General features: G+C 36.0%; 1 protein-coding gene across 2 annotated transcripts in view; it reads left to right on the top strand.

Annotated features, from left to right (window-relative positions):
- The first annotated feature begins 2,027 nt into the window (after positions 1–2,027).
- LOC111049437 (heterogeneous nuclear ribonucleoprotein 87F) overlaps positions 2,028–21,798 on the top strand; it is a 56,483-nt gene continuing 36,712 nt past the window's right edge. For both annotated transcript variants that reach the window (XR_005573051.1, XM_022335510.2), the window contains exons 1-7: positions 2,028–2,270; positions 3,040–3,182; positions 3,632–3,752; positions 4,248–4,458; positions 5,306–5,533; positions 6,453–6,629; positions 7,238–7,385. Coding sequence is in view for 1 of the 2 variants with exons in the window: in XM_022335510.2 (XP_022191202.1) it covers positions 2,250–2,270; positions 3,040–3,182; positions 3,632–3,752; positions 4,248–4,458; positions 5,306–5,533; positions 6,453–6,629; positions 7,238–7,347 (1,011 nt within the window). In the remaining variant the exon portion in view is untranslated. The remainder of the gene's footprint in view (positions 2,271–3,039; positions 3,183–3,631; positions 3,753–4,247; positions 4,459–5,305; positions 5,534–6,452; positions 6,630–7,237; positions 7,386–21,798) is intronic.

Genomic DNA, 21,798 nt, shown 5'->3' on the forward strand with positions numbered 1-21,798 from the left:
CTGAACTTGGATTTTCAGATCACGTGGATGGGCTAATAAGTAAATCTAGTCAGCTGATGGGTTTTATAATGAGAACCTGTGTTGATTTCAAAAGTAAGAATACACCGATATTCCTGTTCAAAGTTATTATTCGCAGTATTCTGGAATATGCAGCAATTGTTTGGAATCCCTATGTGAATATAACTTATAGTCAACTGGTGTCAGTGCAAAACAAATTTCTTCGTCTTCTGTACTACAAGAAATTTAAAGTCTGGTTTCCATATGAATGACCCAGTAGTGAATTAAGAGAGCTGTTCAGGGTTCCTTCGCTCAAGTGTAGACGTGATCTGATTTCTCTTCTGTTTCTGCATTCGTTATTGCATAATAAGATTGACAGCATTCATCTTTCTAACCTGATCAAGTTGCATGTGCCTTAAACAACACATCCAAGAAGACATTGTCTGTTCTATGTTGATAGGTGCCGAACTATGGTAGGGTACTTTTCTCCAATTAATAGAACAACTGGATGTACAGTGAGGATTTGGATATATTTCATGTCGGTCAGTCAAGCTTTAAACGTAAATACTTTCTGAATAATGTACGCATTTAAAACTCTTGTGGACGGGGATATTAATCTGCTTATCAGCATGATTAATTTGCAAACTCAATTTAAATCATCACTTGGGCTTTGTTTGCATCATCATGATTGTCATCTTCATTGTAGTAATCACATTGCTATGATCAGCATAATTATCATCATCTTCTTCATCATAATTAGTCATCATCTTCTTCATCAACATTAATTGACATCTCCTGCATTTCCATAGTACCTTAATGAACATTTGTTATTTTTTCGCTTTGAAACTCCCTTTTCAGTTTTGTGTCTGGTGATTGTTTTTCTCTTGAATTTATTTGTAGTATTAGGTTTGTTGCAGTTGTGGTATAGTTTTTCATTAGTATATATATTACTGAGAAATGTTGAGTAATGCTTTTCTTTTTCATCTTTCTTCAATAGTAAGTTTTAATTTGATTACTTCATTATCATTTTTATATTATGGTTTAATTATATAACCTTATATTGATGCACTCATCAGCATGATTAATTTTCAAACTCAATTTAAAAACTTAATTTGCATCATCACTTGGTTTAATTATTTAATTAGTTTTTTTACTTTATTATTTTTTTAATTTTATAGTTTATTTATATAATTAATTATGCATGAGAATTTTCATGATATATCATAATTTATAGTATTATGACATTTTTATGATCTAAGTTAAGGAGACAGTTGTGGGTTTTGACCTGTTGTCACAGAATATATAGAATGGAAACTTGTAATCAATCGCCTATCTAACCAATGCTTTTTACATGACCCCAATACTAAACACGTCACGTGACCTTGGGAAGTTCCAATCCTGGTCTTCTGATTGGCTCGTGGCAGTGAATGAGATCAATTGATCCGGATCATTGAAGTGATCCGAACCTACCATCAATACTATTACAATGCGGCGCTTCCTAACAAGATGGCGGATTTTGGCGTCAGAGTATAGCCAAGTTTCCGTACTGTATGTATACTGTGCTGTTGTCTCCAAAGAGATATTGTAAATAAATAAATAAAACTGTGACCGTTGCTGGTCGTTACTCTGTATCTGTGACAAAGAGAAGCTGCTGTTCGAAATTTGCAGATATCTCAGTTTTGGAGGTGGTCCAAAATTTTTTCTTGGTGGTACAAAAAGGTACAAAAATATGGTGTAATTATTGAATTTTAGTTTTGTTGATGGCGGTGAGCAAGTGGACATAGCTTAGTATACAAACAGTATGGAAACTCGGCTAGTACCCTGGCACAAAAATCCGCCATCATGTTAGAAAGTTCAGCATTGTAATTTAGTATTGATGGGAGGTTCGGATCACTTTACTGATCCGGATCTATTGATCTTATTCACTGCCGCGAGTCAATCAAAAGACCAGGATTGGAACTTTCTAACAAGATGGCGCAATCACATGACGTGTCTATATAGTATTTGTGCCATGTAAAAAGCATTGGTTGGATAGGCGTTTGATAGTTACTATTCTGTATCTATTCTGTTGTCAAGCGTCTTGAGGACTGTATACATTTATACCTATTATTCTCCTATTCTGTGTCTTGAGTCTAGTCTGGAGGTGTGGAATTGTTTTGTTGTTTGTACTTTGTAGTTTGTTTAAATTTCTTTGATTGTGTTGAGGTGAAATCAAGTCAAATTGACTTGATTTTTTGTTGATTTTATCAACTATGGTGAAGAATGAGTATGATGTAAGTTACAATATTGCTTATTTGTTTTTTGTATCACTGAATTTCTTTTGTCCTGAAAAAATTAATTCCGACTTTGTATAGTATTAACCTTATTGTTTGCTAGTGTAGCATTAAATTATCAATTTGAACAATTATTAAATTTGTTCATCAAATGGCATGAACATTTTGATATTTAGGTAGTTTTAAAACATTTTTTTTCTTTATAACATTATAGTTTTTACTGAAATAGCCAAATATTACCCAGTGTATTGCGTTTGTTTACCGGCAGACACTAGATGTTTCCCAGTTCTACTTAGGCCTACCTACCAATCATAAAATGTAACCTAAGCTTGTTTTATTCTTACAAAATATCGTCCAATCGTCTTCTTCGAAGTCGTGGCTTGATTTTGATGTATTGTTATATATTTTGGTCCCAAGGATAAAGTAATAGGTTGAATTAATCTAATAATGGATTTTTAGCCTACTTCTTTTTCATAATGTCGCTAAATCGTAACGTAACCTGTAGCAGAACCTCCTATATACCTAGCCTATATATGCGAAGTATAAGTTACCTGTATATAGTAAGTAGGCCTACCTGTATACTGTATATAGGAAGTCCTGTACAACGCAACGCACAACATAGTGTAGCCACTTGGCTTGCATTGTCTATTAAGCCCAGTTGACCTTATAATATAGATTATAAATTTAGGATAAACTTGGGTAAGTTAATTTGATAAAAAATAATTTGAATGTTTTATATGTTTTGTGAGAAACGTTTTCTGACTTACAGGACTCAAAGGAGCCAGAACATGTACGCAAACTGTTCATTGGAGGTTTGGACTACAAGACAACTGATGATTCATTGAAGAAACATTTTGAACAATGGGGTGAGATCGTTGATGTTGTAGTTATGAAGGACTCGCATACCAAAAGGTAAATAATTTATCTATTTCATGTTCGTATTCGTCCACTTGTGTATTTTGGTAGACTAACTTAGGCTAGTTAAGGCTAGACTTTACTTTAAGTGCACCAATGACCACTTGGCGATAGTATCGAGTGTTAATAGAGTTAGGTCAGTTAGATAGTATCGAGTTTAGATAAAATCGATAGTAGGCCTACTGGTGTACTCGAAGGAATGTGTCCCCATTATGAAATCAATGTTTAATACAGTTCAAATTTCTGTTAATGATTCATTGATCATGTTTTGATTTTCTATTTATTTTGTATCTCAAGAAAATATTCGATTTGAGTAAAATAATTATGATTTTAGAAACATTCTCCCCGTAACTTTCGTCAGTTTGTTGGTTGTCAATTTTCAGAATTAAAATTTTAAATTGATTTTTAATTAATTCATTTTTAATTCCATTTTAATCAATTTATAGGTCAAGAGGTTTCGGATTTGTTACTTACTCTGAGGCTAGCTGCATCGATGCTGCACAAAGTGCGAGGCCTCACACCGTCGATGGTAGAGTTGTAGAACCAAAAAGGGCAGTCCCTAAAACCGTAAGTGTTTTTCCTTCCGTATATTGTGTGTTTATAATGTGTGATATAATGGGTAGCTGATACTTATATTGGGTACTTCCCGTACTTGGGCTAAGTGCTTGGGGAAGATTACGAGATATCGTTTTTCATGTTCATGCTAAATTATTTGATCGTCATTGGATAAAAATTAAGTTGACAATTTATGTTTTATTTCCTCATTTTTGTGGTGTAGAACAAATTTGAGCCATTTGTTGAAGTAAGTATCATACATCTTAACAGAATCAATTTAGTTTATTGATTAACATTTCAACTACGGTTTTTCTCTGAGATTGTCACTTTGTTGTAATTTCACTGGTATAGTTTGTAATTATTATCAATTCAGTTGAAATTTTTATCATAACTAGATTGTTTGAAGTTTACTCGTTACCGTCAAGCGGATAGACTAAGGTCAAAAAATTTTCATCTGCAACTTTGATGATTCTGACATAATCATATGTTCATTTCTTTTCAATTTAGGAAATTGGAAGGCCAGAGAGTGGAGCTACCGTAAGGAAACTTTTCATTGGAGGCTTGAAGGATGAACATGACGAACAAGAAATAAAAGACTACTTCACAAATTTCGGCAACGTTGTAAACTGCACGATCATTTGTGATAAGGAGAGTGGCAAGAAGAAGGGATTTGGATTTGTTGAATTCGATGACTATGACCCAGTTGATAAAATCTGCTGTGAGTATATATACTTTCTTGCTGGTCTTGAATATCGATAAGATTACATTACTTTCTTGATGGACTTTAATTAAATTAAAGTTTGTTTATTTCAATTGGATTCTAAAGGTGCGTGCAGACTTATGCACTTTGCGATAAACGTCCTTCTCTTAACGAGAATTCGCTAAGTATCGAGATCAGAGCTTTCCACGTACTTTATTGTTATCGGCGGGAGCTTGGTCAGTTCTTTGCGCGTGAATCAGAATCGCGTGACCTGCAATCATCTTGTCTACTGCTCGCGTTCCGTTTGTGTACAGCGCAGCGCGTGAGTCTGTACGCACCTTAAGGTGAATTGGGTTTTTACCTTAGGAATTCGCCAGTTGTCAAATTACTCGACCCTCATATCAAATTTATAAAAATAAGATTTTCATTGTATTCATTTTCCAAGAAAATAGTTCCAAATTATCTCGATATCACATTATTAATTCACCTTAAAAGGTACACTGAAGTAATTCTTTCAAGACCGCAACCGAATTTATTGTTAAAATGGAAATACGGTATTGTACAGCTTACATAACTTGGAAAAGCATATTTTGGAGAATATATCTAAAATTGATTATTTATGGAACATTTGAAATAAAATCCTTTGCGTTTTGAATTTACTGGTTTTTTATTGCATTGGGTATATCTGTATTTCGTTTAATACCTATTCTTATTGTCATAAAACAATATTAGCTTCGATTATTGTGATATATTTATTATAATTAAGCGAGTATTTATTCTTGAGAATTATTCGTTTGATCTTGGAGTAATTTAACTCCGATTTTCACGCTGATGAAATGTAATTTGTAAATATTGTAATTTGCAGTGCAAAGCTGTCACACAGTGAAAGGCAAACGCATCGATGTGAAAAAGGCGTTGAGCAGGGAGGAGATGGCGAAGATGGGAGGAGGTGGTGGGGATAGGGGTGGCCGACGAGGAGGAAGAGGTGGGGGAGGTCGTGGGGGTGGATATGGAGGCGGAGGTCGTGGGGGTGGATACGGAGGTGGAGGTCGCGGAGGAAGCGACTGGAATAACACAACTGTGGTGGCCGGCGGTAACGAAACTCAATGTCATTCACATCATTAGTTTAAGGCTTATTGCTAGTTTACAAAGTGATCCCTAGACATTCCGTATCGTTATTCATTTTATTTTACAATAACATCGACCGTCTAGGGATCGCTTAATGCACCAACGCACATGAAGTAATCGTTTCACGTATTGTTAATGCGTTTATTTATTAATAATTGTGCAGTTGCGCACTATAATGTTATCAGTGCATTATGTTCCAAGATCATTGTTCATGTGAAATGCATTATTGATGTATTATATTTTCGAAGTAAACTGATTTCTTTTTACATTTTCATAGAAAATGGTAATACATTTTTACTGTTATAAACAAATGAATTGTGTTGGCTCACTTCGATGAAGTTGGACCCTATACATATAGAATAACACATTTGATAATGATGATGCAAAAAATTGATGAAAACAACTCGAACAACAAAATAGCTATTTATATATTAAGAGCGTAATGCGCGACTTTATCGCTCGCGCAAAACAGTTATCACGCGAAGCGGAGCGTGATAATTTCGCAAGAGCGATGAAGAAGCATTACGCGCGAATTACATACAAAATTTTTTCTACAACTGCCCAAACCTGTTAAATTACTTATATCGGCGGAGTTACAATTACCGACTTTTTAGGTTAAGATCTGACCTTTTGGCGAGCTGCTTACCATCAGCTGATTGGCGAGCGTAAAGAAAATTTACTGCGCATGCGCGGATGGTTAGCGAGCGGAAAAGTAGATTCTCCTCAGAAATAAGCTGTTTTACGAGGAGAATTGAGTATGTAGATTCTTTTTTTACGCGCAGTTGTAGAAAAATACAGTTTTGTTGCCATGTATTTTATTGATTGAGTATTTTGGTGATTTTATAACGTTCAACTGAATTTTTAAAATGAATTGATCTGAACAGGTAAAACGTGGGAATCTGAGCCAATGGGAGGCGGTTCATATGGAGGCAGAAACAGCGGGGGCGGCTATGATGGAGGGAGTGGAGGTGGCTACCAACAGAGCTACAGTGGTGGACCCATGCGCAGTAACTATTCTTCAGGCGGTGCCGGTGGAAGGCCTTCGCCCTATAGTGGCAATGGTCAGTTTATTTACTCCCAAAACCAAAACAACTAATTCATGACGGATATTCTTTCTTTGTAAGATGACATATTTCTTCTAATGACGGGTGTTTCAACTCATCTATTCACGCATTCAGAGATGAGTTGCGAAAACGGTCCTAGAAGCGACACAGGTTTGAACGAGCAACAAACCAACTTCTTTGAGCCAGCCACCAAAGTAACGTTTTCCGGAAATATTCGACTGACGTCGTCTAGAAGAACAGCTGACTTGCAAGTGGTCTTTTCTGCACACCTGCGTTGGAATCGACTGGCACTAATGTTCAAGTTTCCGACTGTCCAGTTGAAAAAGTCCGATGATACCTTCTGTTAGTGGTTGGCTTGAGATATGTGTAGCTTTTCACTGCTACCTGTGTATAGATAAAATCTTCTGTGCTTGTACTCTCAAGTCTTTACTTCTACTCGCATTCAAGGGCGTTTGTTTCTCTCAATTAAATAAATAATTCATTATAGCAACCCAATTTCATTTTTGAAATAACAGTCATACAAATTTCCCTCATTATCAGTTCTTTGAACCATTAGTTGTTATTCATTGTGCAAATTTGTTGTATACTTGTTTTTATATTTGCAGCTGGTGGTGGTGGTGGTTATGGAGGCGGAGGAGGTTATGGCGGAGGCAGCGGAGTTGGTTATGGAGGCACTGGCAGTGGGGGTGGTTATGGCGGAAGCCGAAAGTACTGAACAACTGAGTCGCTGCTAATTCCTATGATGTGTTGAAGGTAAAGTAACATTTCCCTCTATTTCATTAACCGGCAGTTGAAAATAATAGATCATTTATAGACAGTCGTTGCAAGGCTCAACATATTTGGGGGAACCTGTTGTCTTCATTGTGAATAAATAAATAAATATTTCAACAATTTGCCATCCCTAAATTATGATAGGTATGTTGATTGAATTTGAAATGAAACTGTTCCATGAACGGTTTTTCTACTCAGAATTTCGCAAATAGGCACGCTCAGAAACAGATGCATGTGTTTATTCTCTAAAAATATTCTATTCTACATATTGGAATAAATCCATACACAACTTTATTTATTCCAACAAGAAGACAATTATTTTGCATGCAACACTTTGAGATTTTCAAGGAGTAATATTGAATATTTAATAAAAGTTTGATGCTTATTACATAGATATAATGCTATAATATTCTTAAGTAGTTCCTCTTAGCTGGAAATAGATTTTGGTGGTCGGGAACCCAATGGCAGTACTGAATTAACACATAATTGTGTGTTCACATGCTTACTTGGGTACTTGTATGTTCTATTTACTTCATTATATCATTAAAATAAATGAATTATTTCCATTATCTCAAGATAGAATGCTTCAACTAGTTTTGACAGAATTTTCCGATTTGAGATAGATATTGACTTGGTTGATGATTTATAAACTTCAATATTGGAACCTGAGAGCGATAAAACTATTCCTTACAGGCTGGTTTGGGCGGACCGCTGCGCCGTATCATTTAGAGAGGCGTTGTTGCTATTTCCTAGATTGAATCTTCAACTCAATGATACAAATAGTCAATTGATTTAATTTTTGATAATTTTACAAAAGCTATCTGGGAGGCAGCTGACTTATCTGGCATGTATAAGAAACAATTTACTGGTGGCTTTAAAAACAAACCTTGGTACGACCTTGAGTGCAATGCTTTAAAAAGAGGTGTACGCAGGGCATTCAGGTTTGCTAGGTCCAGGTTATATGAGGATACAGCTGTAGAAGCATTTATTGATTTGAAGAAGAATTACAGGGATACAATTAAAATTGAAAAATATTTATATTTAAATAAAGTTAAAGACAACATAAGAAACGTTGAAAATCCCTACGAGTTTTGGACTGCAGTTAAATATTTCAAGGGTGGAAAGAAGCATGTTAACAGTGTTTATTTGGAATCTTGGTCACTTTTTCTTGGCAGTAAATATGCAGGTGAGAGGGAACAATTGTTTGTTTTAATTGATGATGCTAGACACCCCTTTCTGGATAGAGAATTCACTTTGTGTGAGCTATTGTTTATTGTTTTTGAAGGGACGCATTCAAGGATCCAAAGGTTCAAAGAACTCCACACGTCAACCGAAGCTTATTGTGTTCCCAAGTAGTATGTTAGTTAGGCAAACCAATACCTGTGTTCTTTAAAAGAACCAGGAGTTTTCCCTATACTAACATCCCATTCATCACCCGGTTGCTTGTTGCAATCCAGTGTGATATGCTTGAAAGTCTCTTCAGACTGATTAGTCCTCGTGACCTACGTGATTTCCACTCCTGGCCTACTTTGAAGGTCCTACCGCTGAGAAAGGTGTGGCCAAGTTGCCTCTAGGGCGCCCGGCCACCCTTGACTCAGCCTCTTGACCCACATTTGTGCCTGGAGTTTCACCCATCTCTGGTCTCTTGGGTTTTCTCTTCTTGCCCCTCGAAAACTTCGCAGGGTCAGAAGCCTCACCTCTCCCAAGAAGTTTTGTCTAAATCGCCGTCCTTCTTTGAGCAGTGGTGAGGTTTGGTCACTCCACCCAAAACTCGTGACCTACATGAGTTCCACTCCTGGTCTTTATGTAGGTCCTTCCGCTGAGAGAGGGGACACCAAACTGCCTCTAGGGCGCCCAGCGCCCGGCCACCCTCGACCCAGCTTCTTGACCCACATTTGTGCCTGGAGTTTCACCCATCTCTGGTCTCTTGGGTTTTTCTTTTTGTCCCAACGAAACTCTGCAGGGTCAGAAGCCTAACCTCTCCCAAGAAGTTTTGCCTAAATGGCCGTCCTTCTTTGAGCAGTGGTGAGTTTTGGTCTCTTCACCCACAAAATCGTGACCCACGTGAGTTTCACTCCTGGCCTCTTTATAGGTCCTTCCGCTGAAGGAGGGGTCGCCAAATTGCCTCTGGGGCATCCGGCCGCCCTCGACTTAGCCTCTTGGCCTACATTTGTGCCTGGAGTTTCACACATCTCTGGTTTCTTGGGTTTTCCTTTTGCCCCTCCGAAACTGCCCTGATGGGGCAGAATCCGTGGGCTTGAAGGCAAGGCAACTTCTGGAGTTGCATTGAGGTCCATTTTAGTCGCCTCCTACGACAAGCATGGATACTGTGGGTGAATTCTGGTTTTCAACACATTCTTGAGTACGATGATCGACTCAAAACTCCCCCAACCCACAGGGGGCTTGTGTGAGCTAGATCAGGTAATATCTAAATCAAAGAACAAAAAAAAAAAAAAAAACACCTGGTGTCGATGGAATACATTATGAATTTTTCAAGGCTTTATCAATGCAATGGAGAGATTATTTGCTTAATTCAATGAAATAGTACATATGGAGGAGGTACCCCGGGAATGGTCTAAAATTGTCATGTTTTTTCTGTATAAGAAGGGAGATAAGGACAACCCTAATAACTATAGAGGATTGGCATTGCTCAATAATATCACAAAACTTTTCACACATGCATTAGAGATAAGGCTGTCAGAGTGGGCTGCTCAATGTCACATACTGCCTGAGTGTCAAAGTGGATTTAGGAGAGGGCGTGGATGTCTGGACAATATATTTGTTTTGCATACAGTTGTTTTTCACCAGATAAAGGTTAGACGCCGCAAACTTTTTGCTTTATTTGTCGATTTCCAATTTGCATTCGATTCTATTCCTCATGGGCTTCTATGGGACGAGCTTAGGTTGTGTGGATTCAGCAGTAAAATGATAAGGCTGATGAATGGACTTTGAAGGCAGGGCTTCATTGATTGTGAGAAGCGGGAATAGGACTTCAGACCCCATAGAGGTTACAAAAGGTGTGTTGCAGGGGGATTCATCAAGTCCATTCTTGTTCTCCTGCTATTTGAGAAATATTGAGTCCTTTTTCAGGGGAAGAGGCTTCCACGGTTATCCATTGAAAAACCACACTGACATATTGAAGTTACAGTTTGCTGTAACTTGTCATCTTTGATGATATTGTCATCTTTGCATGGGTGTGAGGTGGATCTGCGTAACAAGCTCAATTGTCTTTCCGACTACTGTGAGTCCCTGAAACTGACTGTCAATATTGAAAAAAAAATTGTACCTTTCCATGCCAGGGGTCGCAAAAAAGTCTTATCTTTTCACTATAGAGGTGAGGAAGTTGAGATAGTCAGCAGATATAGGTACCTTGGAGTAGACTTTCATGCGTCTGGTTGCTTCCGGAAATTCTGTGAATGCCTTATTAGGAAGGCGAGAATTGCTGGGGAGTCAGTCGTCCAGGTTCTTCGAAGAGCCAAGTCTGACACATGGGATGCTAAGATGAAACTCTACGATGCGGTAGTGCTGCCTTCGATTCTGTATGGCTCTGAAGTTTGGGGTCTTGGTTGTGCTGACGTTTTGGAAAGAGCACAGTTGTATTTTCTGAAACGTGTTCTTCTGTTGAATGTCACATCACCGAGTTGGGCGGTACGTTTGGAATTGGGCAGATTGAGGCTCAGTCACATTGTATTTATTATGTTGTACTTGGAGATGAATAAAATGCCGAGTTAGAAAGAACAGATTAATATTAAAAATAGAAAGAAAAAGAAAAATCTCAGTACCCTTTTTGAATTATTTTATCACAACATGGTATCAATGTTGAAACATGTTGTGATTAAATAATTCAAAAAGGGTACAGAGATTTTTATTTTTCTTTCTATTTTTATTACAGGTAGCCCTATACAGAAAAGAGACAGATTAATATTTATATCAAACTTTCTCAAATTATAAGACACAGACTCTAGACACACCATTCGACCATACGACAAGACATGACGTCACACACTGAGCAGGCTGCCAAAATAGCACTGCCCTCCCCTGACATTGTTCTTTAATTTCAATTTAGTCCGTAAATTTAATTCATGATATACTTGTAACTTGCTTATTTTCTACTGACCTTACATGCTACTAACATAAAACTGACATATTACAACTGACTGAAAATTTAGACATCAATTCTTACACTCTATAATTTGAATCAGAATAACGATTGGGTCTCCTAAATATTCTCTCAGACCTCCTCAGGTCTCCTTGTTCCTGAACAATACTTTCATTAGACCTTTCTCCCCTTCCTCTTTCTTCATTGACCATGTCCGGTATTTTGGCGGCCAACGCAGCACTGAGTTTTGCATTTGAGTAAAACTCACGAAGTTGATTTACATGAACTTTAAATTCTTTATTATTATTACCCATTCTGACAATATAGACAAAATCGCTAACCTTTCTAACTACTCTACCCAGCTCAAATTTCACTCCATCACTATTATTTTTCTTATTAGGATTGATCCATACAATTTGATCAATATGAAAGGTATTGACAGGTGTAACAGATTGCTTTACTATCTGATTATCGTTCAAGTCATCCTTGAAGGAAACTTTTTTTTCAAGTTTGACAGAGGTACAAAAATCAACAAAACTGACATAGGTGATTTTCCAGTCACCGACGAAGGGGTGCTTCTGTAGGCGGGGCGATGTCAGGATACACCACCGTCAAAGTCAGACACATCCATCCTAGCACTGAAAATTAGTCTTGTTTTGGCGGTGGCTACTTTTGTCGTTCTTGTGCTGAAAAAGAAGTGTCTTGTTTTGGCGGGGCGAGTCCGTGACTAATTTCTCTACCTGGAAAACAGTCTCTGGTTGTCGCTATCAGCTTTTGACGCTTATGTCAGTTAAGCTGGCAGAATAGCTTGGAAGTAAACTGGTTTCAATTTTGGCACAGACTGTACTTTCTTTGAAATATTCTTTTTAGAACTTAGTGTGACTGTAGAAGTGTGTGTGTGACCACCATTGGACAATACTCATGCGTGACATTGTCTCTTATCTCAACCTTATTTAGTTCTATTGCTTCCTCTCTCATTCTCTCTCTCCCCCTCCATCACCCTCTCTCTATCACTCCTGCGCCTTTCTCTCACACACTCTCTCTCTGTCTAACACACACTCTCTCTCTCTCTCTCTCTCTCTCTCTCTCTCTCTCTCTCTCTCTCTCTAACTCTCTCTCTTACCCGGTTGTGTGCTAATGCTCTCCTTTCTTCAAAACCCCTCAGGGTTTTGTTATTATTTCATACAATGCTTCAGACATAATTATCTACAACCTATCTTGAATTTCCCATGCCTAGATTTGTAAATTTATTTGTGTCAATAATATTCATTACTATCAACTCTTGCTCGTAATATTGTGAATTCCCCCATTCCACCGAGTAGGATTGTATATATAGTTGATGTAGCATCGTACTGGAGGGTTGATGGTTGAATGTGAGAGAGGGCCGGCCGTGCAAAAAAAAAAACTAAAACTGCAATTCAATTAAATCCTCACTTCTTCACTTTCTCACTATAGGCCTATATCCCTCAGAACCACACTCTCTTGTGAAATACACAATTCCCTACACTGAAATAACTTGACTCCTTTAAGTTATGTGCTCCCAACTTGATAATACCGCCCGTTGTTCTCTCAATAATATTTGTTGAACGAGCGTTAGCAAGTTCTTACTTTTTACTCAAGTTCAAAGTTGTTGCCAGTCTGTGGGTTTGCTTGTTTGTTTGAATGCACTACAATAACTTTAGAAAGAGTTGATCGATCAGCTTCAAATTTTGAACACGCACTCTTCGAACCTTTTTACAGGTCAAGTTCGTTGAACAACAAAATATTTTACTCACTTCTTCGTCCTTTTTCAGGATATAAAAGTAACATTGAAAGTACTGCATGAGACAAAATAACTTGCTCCTGTGTGTCTGCCTGACTATTATCCTTCAGTAGCATACGCGTAATATTAATGATACAAATTGTGATGGCAGTTGCTATGTCGTTGGTATTATTGATTTAACAAAATTTGAATTCTGAATCTGAATTATTTACCCATACGGAGAAACCTATGAAGTCCTATGGATTCACGTAGGCCTACAGCGTAATATTAATAGGAAAACAGCTTAATGTTCCTTTTCCAAAGATAATATAACAGTGGGCTCCACTGGGATTCTTATTCAAATTGAAAAAAAATTCTGTAGGTAGCTTCAAAATAATTTTGGTCTGCCATCTTCGTTCCGCCACATTGAATCAAAAATTTTCTATGGGAAGGTTTTAATACAAGATTCAAATAATAAAGAATTTCAAGAGACAATGAATGGTGGAAATCGCTCATAAATATATCAAACCGTTTCAAAGATATTCACATTTTAGTGCTGAAGTTTTTGGATATCTGTGATACAGAAATATTGCTCGCCTAGAACAGGATAGATTATTCATCACATATTCTTATCATTATCGTTCCCTAGCAACCTATTTTGAGAGTTTATATAGTAGCTGCTGAGAGAGATTTATGTGATAGATATACCTGAATAATACTATTAAATACTATATTCGACTAAACAACGAGTGACCCAAATGAAGCGATTCAAATATAAAAAAAAAGAAAAATGGGAATGCGAAAAATATTATAATATCTGGAACTCCATAACTTATCATTTAATTGAGAGACATTTATGGGATTAATAATTTATTGAAAAACACTAATACTTTAGCAATATTGCACTAATAGTTTTAATTTTAGATGACTCTCTCCTGGATTATTGAGTTATGTGTTGGATATTTCTCAGTGATTGCTGCATCATCTGAGAAAACTCCGTAAAAGTGATCTCTGTTCGAAATTAACAGAATGCTCAAGTATAGACATTTAGAAGAAAACAAACATGTTCATTGAAATCGACCACGTCAGTATTATTTTCACGCGAATTACTGGTAGTGTATTGTTAATGTATTAAGATTTGAGAAGATAATATGAGCATCTTAGGTTTTTCCCCATAAATGTTACATTAGAAGATGTTATTATATGCTTCATTTTTTCCAATTTTATACAAATGTGGTTGAAGTATCAATACAAACATATACATTATTAGTTATTAAATTCAATCATGGAATATTTATTAGAAATATGGGTCTACAGAGAGGCCCTAGAGTAGGAATACACTGAAACAGATTTCTTAAAAATCATGGAAAAAGATAAATTTTTCTTTTACAATGACAATTTCAACAATTTCATTGGGGATCATATTCTAATTGGAAAATAACTTTCAGTTAGAAAGCTAAAGATACATCAAGCTGTTCCCATAATTCTCAACAACCCTTTACATACATTTTTGATTGTCTGATTGTGCCCTTTCTTTTGCTTTCACTGTGACATCTTGCAACTTGTTAATTCTCACATTGAAATTTATTCAATAACTCACTTATTGTGCTCTGATCAATAAGTGTACCCATTCTGTATTCAAACTATACCACAGAGAAAAATATATTATTTATTACTCTGTACCCGTATCCATACTTTCAAGGCAATTTTGCTACATTGTTGATACTGTAGAAGGAATTATACTACTGCTGATAAAGAAAAGTATTAAATCATTATGAGACTCTAAGGATTCGTGTAGATAGACCCGCATTTTCATTATTTATCTGATCCTGGAGGGGGGCCTAGGCCCCCTAGGCAGCTGATTATAAGTAAGAATTAATATTGATATTTTCATAATACAGTACACCTGAAGAATTGGCAAAGTTTATGGTAAGGGGTGAGGAGGTACTCAGCTCTTCCAACTAACATCGGATTAGTTTTGTGCAGTCTACTATAACAGACGTTCCCATATGGATGTTACTATAGACGTATTTATCATCGTATTCAATTTCTGTTTGTTAGTTTGTTTGTATGTCTGATGGAAATCGAAAACTGCTCTAACGATTTTGATTAAGTTTGAAATATAGTATATAGTTTGAAATATAGAGTTTGTGATACGAAAATCATCATTTGGTTTAGGATAACTCACTGAGGGAACTTGAAAATGATTAGGTACGGTAATAATATTCATCAACCGAGTAGCAGCTGACTGAGAGAGTTTTCCGTCGTCAGTTGAAAACAGTTGATCAAGAGAGTTTTTCATCGTCAGTTGAAAATAGCTGATCGAGAGAGTTTGCCATTGTCAGTTGAAAACGAGACAGATGTGTTGAGTCACCAAGTTTGTTGACGTCATTTTTTTGAAGTTATTGCATGAATCGAGAAAATAGGTGCAGAGAGCAGCCGAGTGACAGCAACGCAACGCAAATTTGAATATGAAACATAATGATTGCGGTAATATTAATCAGGTAAATGCTAAAGTAGTCAGTTTTAATATACCTGAGTAATTGAATTATAACGATTCATTCACTTCTAAATTTCCATCTCTATGTCTTTGTACTTTCAACTCTGTTTCTTTGATATTGTTATCTTCATAGGCGTGAAGTAGATAGATAAGGGTGGGTGTCTTCCATGAGTAAAATGAAATGTCTAAAATAAAATAAAATGAACTGCCGACTTCTGCAGTTGAATACTTGTAGCTAGTAGTTCTGTGAACAGTAGACCTCGTACAGCATTTATAAACAGATCTCATTGTCAATATGTCACCCCAATTAGCCCTTCGGACATCGGAAAAAAGAAACCGGTACCGTGACGAGAAATCGTAAGTGTTGAAACGGCCAATGACTGATTGGCGTGTATTGACGATGACAATATTACCTGTTATAAATAAAACCGAGAGCATTGCCAAGCTGTAATCATCAAAAGCTAATTTACAAACATGCCAACATACATATACAGACAAAAGCAAATCCCGTCGTTGAAACGTAGAAAAATCTTTCATCAAAATATTATCATGAAAAAATAACATTTTCCCGCTATTTTGGGAAATGATAACTATATATCTTCCAGTATTGAAAATGACATTCAAAATGAAAAACAATACTTAATGATTTTATTATATTCAAAATTCTCAATGTTCGAGTAATTAACCCTCCAGTAGGCCTAGACTACATTCAACACAGTAGAACCTATATAATTTGTAGCTTACGGGACCAAGCATTTAATACGAATTTTGGAGGGTGACGAATTATATATCAAGCTCTGCAATATCGAGGCTGATAAAACAAAATACGAGAAAATTATATCATTGATACTGATCCCATCATTGCCCATAATTAATTCATAATATAGCCTGTATGAATGAATATTAGAAAATATTGTTAAATATTAATTTGACATACTTGTAAAAGATTTCAGAGATCAATACAACTGTTCATGAGCGAGTTCTTCAACCAAGGGTGTCTCTAGTTATATTATTATATGTGAATCCATAGAACTTTAAAGTTCACTCCGTATGGGTAAATAATTCACAATCAGAATTCAAAATCCCCAAACTAATAATACCAATTACTATAACGTTAAAGGTATTGCTATCACAAGTTGTATTATCTAATACATATATAGGCTATGTTGGAAACAAACAATACCTAGACAGGCAGACAGACATTAACGAAAGCGAGTTGATGTAAAATTTGTATATTAATCAGCTGAATTTCGGGGCATTAAGGACAGTATATGTGATTATTCTTAAATAGCATTAGCTGTTATGAATAAATGGGTAAATTGTGGTAATTGCATGCAATTAATATTCCAGCTTACTAATGATAAATCACAACACCCTTTTTTCCAATTCTCTTCTTCAGTTGATGTGATTTTCGGTCTCCTCATCACTGGAGTTATTAGTTACTGTAGCATAATTTTCGATGAACTCATTACTGGAGTTACTATGGCATATTAGTGTATTTATCTTTATGGGAATACTAATTACAGTGTTTTTGATGACAAAACTACGAATTATAGAGAAGTTTCAGTGTACTCACTAATCTTGATAATTGACCTATTAAGTGAAGTTATTTTTGTTTTGTGTCAAGAAATTTACTAATAGTTCTATTATTTAATCTCCAAATAACTGCAGAAAAGAGAGACAACTGCACAAAATAGGAATGATATATAGGACTTATAAATAGATATATAGGACTGATAAATAGGAATTATACAGTTACAAGATAAGTCATCGCCTGATATTACTACGAAGAGGGATAGAAAAGAGTGATAGGTTAAAAAATAGTGATTAATTCACTTACATCAGCAATAAACTTATTAACTTGGTACCTCAACACTTTCTAGTAAAACATATAACTAAGTCATCCATAAGAAATATAGTTGAATGGATAAGATCTGTTAATGTATCTCACCTCTTTCATAATTGATCTCCTTATCTTTTGTCACCTCCATATAGATTTTTAGTTTTAATTCAGGTGTTTTTTCCTATAGCCATCTCTGTAATAAAGCACTCCTTTTGTTTATTATTTATTTTCATTTTATTTATTTTTTCAATATTGATTTATCGATTAAATGGTTTATTAATTTTGTAAGTTAAGATTTCTAAGATTGATACTCGTTGCAGCACACAAACCTCTGGTTTTGCTGGCAACGCCTATAAGCTAATTTTGAGAAGAATTATTATTTATTTCATGTTAATGTTTAAATTAAGTTTTTAATTGTGTTTTTGTTTTGAAAAAATTGTATTGTATTATGGCAAATAAAGAATTTGAATTTGAATAGGTTTCAGAAATAAATTGTCAATGGTCTTGTTAAGAATAGCCTACATGTGGGGATTCATCAGAACAATACCATTGTTTGAAAACCAGACAGCTCTGCGTAGTACAGTCCGTCCAAGAAGTATAACCTGACCGTCTTGTTTTTGAAGTGTCAGAGATTCGATGTGTCTGACTTTGTCGTTTCTGTACGGATGTAAAAGTGTCCGGTTTTGGCGCCTAACGCACACGCCAATTCGAGACTCTTTCAAAACAGTCTTTCCCTGTCGCTGGCGTACGGTGTCGATGGATGAGATAGTCGCTGTTCACTCCTGTCAGGTTCTGGGTGTGTCGGAGGACTAAGGTGGCGCGTACCCTTTGTAGGCAAATAGACAATCTAATAACAAGTCACTCGGGTTTAGTGTTTCATTTCTCTTCCGGAATTCAAGATTCAATTTTGACAGCAAAATTTTAAATGTCTGTACACTGCGTTCCGCTAGACCATTTGACTGAGGTGAATAAGGTGGCGAAAAAATTAATTTTATACCTTTCCTTTGACAAAAATCTGTCATCTCATTTGAGCTAAATGGAGGTCCATTGTCACTTACAATGGTTTTAGGAAAAGAAAATCTAGAAAAAATTTCGGCCAGCTTAGACAATACTGTTTTGAAATCACTCCTATCTTTTAAAAGAAAACACTATCCATTTGGAGTAAGAATCACATACTACTAGGTACTTATTATTGTGAAAATCAAACTAATCAATGTGTACTCTTTCCCAAGGAAAACGGGCAGACGGCCAAGGATTTCTGTATTTATTAATTGATTTATTTCTAGTAGACTGGCAAATTTCACAAGACATGATTGTATGATAAATATCGTTCTCTAAACCTGGCCACCAGACGTACGATCTAGCAAAAAATTTGGAACGTACTACACCCGCATGATTTGCGTGAATTATATCCAAAACTTTCTTCCTTAAACTTATAGGTTATAACCATTCGATTTCCAAAGTATAGACAATTATTAACTACCGACACAGTAAACACTTGTTACGTTCGTAGACATTCAATTTGGTGTCCTTAATTATCCTAGGAAAACCATTTGATACATATTCAATCACCTTATTCAATACGTTATCCTTGAAAGTATGTTCAGACACTTCACTTACATCTAGTATTGGAGTAGACAAATAAGTGAACCTCATTCTCGTCAATACCACAGTCAGCTGGTAAGCGAGAGAAAGCATCGGCATGAGGAATCAATACACATTTTTTTATGAACTAAGCGATAATTGTAAACTGACAAAACTATCGCCCATCAAATCAATCGAGATGAAACCATTACAGGATTTTTTTACTTTCACCAAATATAGTTATTAAAGTAAATGATCGCTACAAATAGTAAAATTCCTACCCCACAAATATTTGTGAAATTTTTTACACCAAATATTATCGCTAGAGCTTCCTTATCCAACTGAGAATAATTTCTTTGCGATGGTGATAAGGTTGCGGACTCAATCGCAATAGGACGTTCTTCACCGTCAATAATTTGACTCAAAATAGCTCCTATTCCAAAAGAACTTGAATCCACTGACAAAACTAATTCCTTATGTGGATCATAAATAGTAAGCATTGACACTTCTGATAACGCCGTTTTACATTTTGAAAATGCTAACATACACTCAGACGACCAAACCCATGGCTCATCTTTTCTCATTAACTTATGAAAAGGTTCTAATATATCAGGATACATATGTACAAAATTTCGGTAGTAATTAAACATGGACACAAACGCTCTCAATTGTGTTAAATCTTTGGGTTGAGGCATTGACATAATCTTTTCAATTTTGGTAGTGGACGGTGTCCTACCGCTAGCTGACAATTCAAATCCAAGGAATACTAAAGTCTTGACAAAAAATTCGGATTTTTCGGTATTTAATTTAACGTCGTATTCTTCTAATCGACTCATGACTTTATTTAAGGTTTCTTTACATGATACTAGATCTTTACCTCCAACTAAAATATCGTCCAAATATGGAGTGACATGTTCTATTCTCACTAGAATAGACTCTATTACAGACTGAAATATTGCACAAGCAGGTGAAAGCCCAAAACACAGGCGGTTAAATCTGTACAACCCTTTTATGGTATTCACTACTAACAAATTTTTACTAGTTTCATTGACTTCCAACTGTAAATATGCTTCTTTCAAATCTAGCTTACAAAAAATCTCACATCCGGTAAATTTATTGAAAATGTCATCGGGAACTGGCATAGGATGCTGTTCTACAGCTAAGTATTTGTTCAGCGTAACATTGAAATCAGCACACATCCTTATTTTTCCATTAGGTTTTGGTACCAGTACCATTGGACTGGCCCAATCAGAGGACTTTACTTATAATACCCCGTGACTCAAGCCTATCGAGCTCATTTCCGACCTCGTCTCTCAAAGCATAGAGTACAGTGTATGCTTTATGAAATATGGGCTGAATGTCGTCTGCTTTCAAATTCAAAACAACCTTAACATCCGTTATTGGTTTATCATTATCTTCTTGTGAAAACACTCTAGGATACAGTTTGATCAATGAATTTACATGCTCATTATGAGAAATTGACATAAAAGAATTTACAGTTTCTCTAATTTACTGAGGTATTATAGCATTAGCCCAGTTTGGTGAGACAACTGATAGCCAGTCCCTACCAAAAATAGCCTGGCATGAGACATCTTTAATTACTATAGCTGATAATTTTGTACAAGAATCCCCATATGTAACTTTGACATCACACTTACCGAGAACATTGAGGGCATTGTTATTCACACCTCTAATCACCCCAATATATGGGACCAATTTAGACTTAATATGCAACTTATTTGCGACATTAGCACTTGAAATCGAAACAGAGCTACCTGTATCAACCAGGAATTCTACAGGCTGATCATTGATCACTAAATCCAATTGAATTGAATTGAATTGAAAAAATCTTTATTCATAAACATGTACAGGTACATTAGGAACAGCGTCAATACACAAACAACATGAACATAAAATGTAGTAGAAGAGTAAGTCTTAAAACCTCCTATATAAACAAAAATCGATATTCAACAATCACAAACGCAAAGTGCTATCTGCAAACTCCTGCAGGGAGTACAGACACAATGATATTAAAAACTCCTTGAGTTTTATACTTAATTTTTTAATGTTCTCTATTGCCTGTAATTCTAAAGGCAGCATTGTGAAGTATTTCCTTCCCATGTAGTGCGTCTTTTTCTTAAAAAATTCTAACCTATGTCTTTCCGTTATCCTCCCAAATCTAGTATTGTACCCATGAGTCTCATTCCGTAGCTCTTCTACAGGGTAATTCCTAACATACATGATTACATCAAATAAATATTGTCCGTAAACTGTAAGAATGCCAAGCTGCGAAAAAACCAGTTTTACAGAGTCCATTCTTTTTAGATTCATCATTATTCTGAGTGCTTTTTTCTGTTGAATGAGAATTCTGTCAAGATTGCTTTTGGTCGTGGCTCCGTAGATGCATAAACCATAGGCCAGATGGGAGTGTACCAATGAATGATAAAGCGTTTTCATGGTTGGAAGACTGCATTTATTTGACATTTGTCTTAAAGCATACAGCCCAGGGGAGATTTTTTTGACTACCTGACAAACATGACTATTCCAGGATAAATTACTGTCGATTTCTAAACCCAGGAATCGTGTACCGTTTACTAATTCCAACATTTCATTATTAATAAGGACATT

The sequence above is a fragment of the Nilaparvata lugens genome, chromosome X (genome assembly GCF_014356525.2).
Source record: "Nilaparvata lugens isolate BPH chromosome X, ASM1435652v1, whole genome shotgun sequence".
NCBI classification, from domain to species: Eukaryota; Metazoa; Arthropoda; class Insecta; order Hemiptera; family Delphacidae; genus Nilaparvata; species Nilaparvata lugens.